The following is a 1,846-nucleotide window of genomic DNA, read 5'->3' as shown; positions in this document are numbered from 1 at the left end:
GTATGCCTCTGGTCGTACAACTGGCATTGTGCTGGATTCTGGTGATGGTGTCACTCATTGTGTCCCCATCTTTGAGGGCTATGCTCTCCCTCACGCTATCTCACGTCTTGACATCGCAGGTCGTGACCTTACCAACTACCTGATGAAGATCATGACCGAGCGTGGTTATTCCTTCACCACAAGCGCTGAACGCGAAATCGTCCGTGACATCAAGGAGAAACTTTGTTATGTTGCCCTTGATTTTGATAACGAGATGGCACAGGCAGCAGTTTCCTCATCCCTGGAGAAGTCCTATGAACTTCCCGACGGACAGATTATCACCATCGGTAACGAACGTTTCCGCTGTCCAGAGTCTCTCTTTGTCCCATCCTTGATCGGTATGGAAGCTGTCGGCATCCACGAGTTCGTTTACAGCTCCATCATGAAGTGCGATATTGATATTAGGAAAGACCTTTATGCAAACAACGTTTTGTCTGGTGGCACTACCATGTACCCCGGTATTTCCGATCGCATGCAGAAGGAGATCACAAACTTGGCTCCTTCCACCATCAAGATCAAGATCATTGCTCCTCCTGAGCGTAAATACTCCGTCTGGATCGGCGGTTCCATCCTGGCTTCTCTCTCCACCTTCCAGTCCATGTGGATCACCAAGGAAGAATACGACGACTCTGGCCCCGGCATTGTTCACCGCAAGTGCTTCTAATTTCCATAATCACGTTGGTTTCATCGCATCCTACGGGTTTCATAGTGTCACCCTTATGCCTCGGCACTATGTTGCTCATGGACCCTCACCGTACAGTATACTGCGCCCTGGATACGGGTTGATGTGTTCCAAAAAAGATAATGCACCAACCCAAGAAGCATTATTATCAGTAGCTACAAGACAAGGAAGGGAATAATAGATTAGTGAATCGGCTTTACCTAGACCATTGCTCTCTTGAAGGTTTCAGGCGGACATGAGGCCCCAGTCTGTTAATCCTGTCTTTGTATTATGGCTATTAACAAACACGGGTTTGTGTGTCAAGTACTGTGGCAACTGGAGATACGGTATTCTATTTAGGTGCCTAAGAAACTTTCCGAAAGAAGCAGGGCCATGTTATTTTGAGAGTCCTTAGATTTTTTTATTTTCTGTGATCCAATTATCATTTATAGTTACTTAAGGTACAACGAAGGGTAGCGCTCCCTATACTTTTCCTGTGGCTCTAGAGCTGAAAACAAATAAAAGTTATTTTCTTGAATATAATGTGTATTCATTGAAAACCTATGCTTCTCTTGACACAATTTAAACTGGAACTGCTGGAATTAAAATAATATTTAAAAAATCAAAATATAGCTGTAAAAGAAATTATGATGAATAAAATTTTCAACCCTAATGAATTTGACTAGATATAGAATTATACTCCATGCAAACATCGTTCTTTTTAAATCCTTAATAAACCTATGCTTCTCCATTTACTATTTAAAGTTGAATAGTTAAAATAAAAATTCTCTGTTAGAAATAATGGTAGAACTGTACAAAAAATTATATAAAATAAAAGTTACAGCACTAATAAATTTGACCAGATATGAAACTATATAGTATATATACACATCTTTCTAAACCTTTACCGAAATATTGGCGATGCTTTTCTATCTAAAGTCTAAAGGAAAATCAATATAAGGTTTTGATATATATTTCAGCATAAGTATCTAGACATGGAAAGTGCCCGGCTTATCATAGAATCGCAAAAATTACAACCTTAGCATGTGTAGAGACTCCCTTGATGTGATCCAGTTACGGTTCAAAACGTAAGTCTTCAACATAAGAGATAAACTTTATCAAACACATGAATTGGGTGTAACCGGA

At 40.1% G+C, this 1,846-nt stretch overlaps 1 protein-coding gene across 3 annotated transcripts in view; it reads left to right on the top strand.

The window, feature by feature from the left end:
• LOC122265510 (actin, alpha skeletal muscle 2) overlaps nucleotides 1-1,238 on the top strand; it is a 10,454-nt gene extending 9,216 nt beyond the window's left edge. For all 3 annotated transcript variants that reach the window (XM_043034868.2, XM_043034867.2, XM_043034866.2), the window contains exon 2: nucleotides 1-1,238. This exon is cut by the window's left edge and continues 445 nt beyond it. In XM_043034868.2, the coding sequence (XP_042890802.1) occupies nucleotides 1-703 (703 nt within the window). In that variant the 3' untranslated portion in view covers nucleotides 704-1,238.
• The last annotated feature ends 608 nt before the right edge of the window (nucleotides 1,239-1,846 follow it).

The sequence above is a fragment of the Penaeus japonicus genome, unplaced genomic scaffold (assembly GCF_977035675.1).
Source record: "Penaeus japonicus unplaced genomic scaffold, GWHDUDI00000001_assembly GWHDUDI00000039, whole genome shotgun sequence".
Lineage (NCBI taxonomy): Eukaryota > Metazoa > Arthropoda > Malacostraca > Decapoda > Penaeidae > Penaeus > Penaeus japonicus.
The sequence above is the reverse complement of the archived record's forward strand: the minus strand, read 5'-3'. Positions and strand labels throughout refer to the sequence as shown.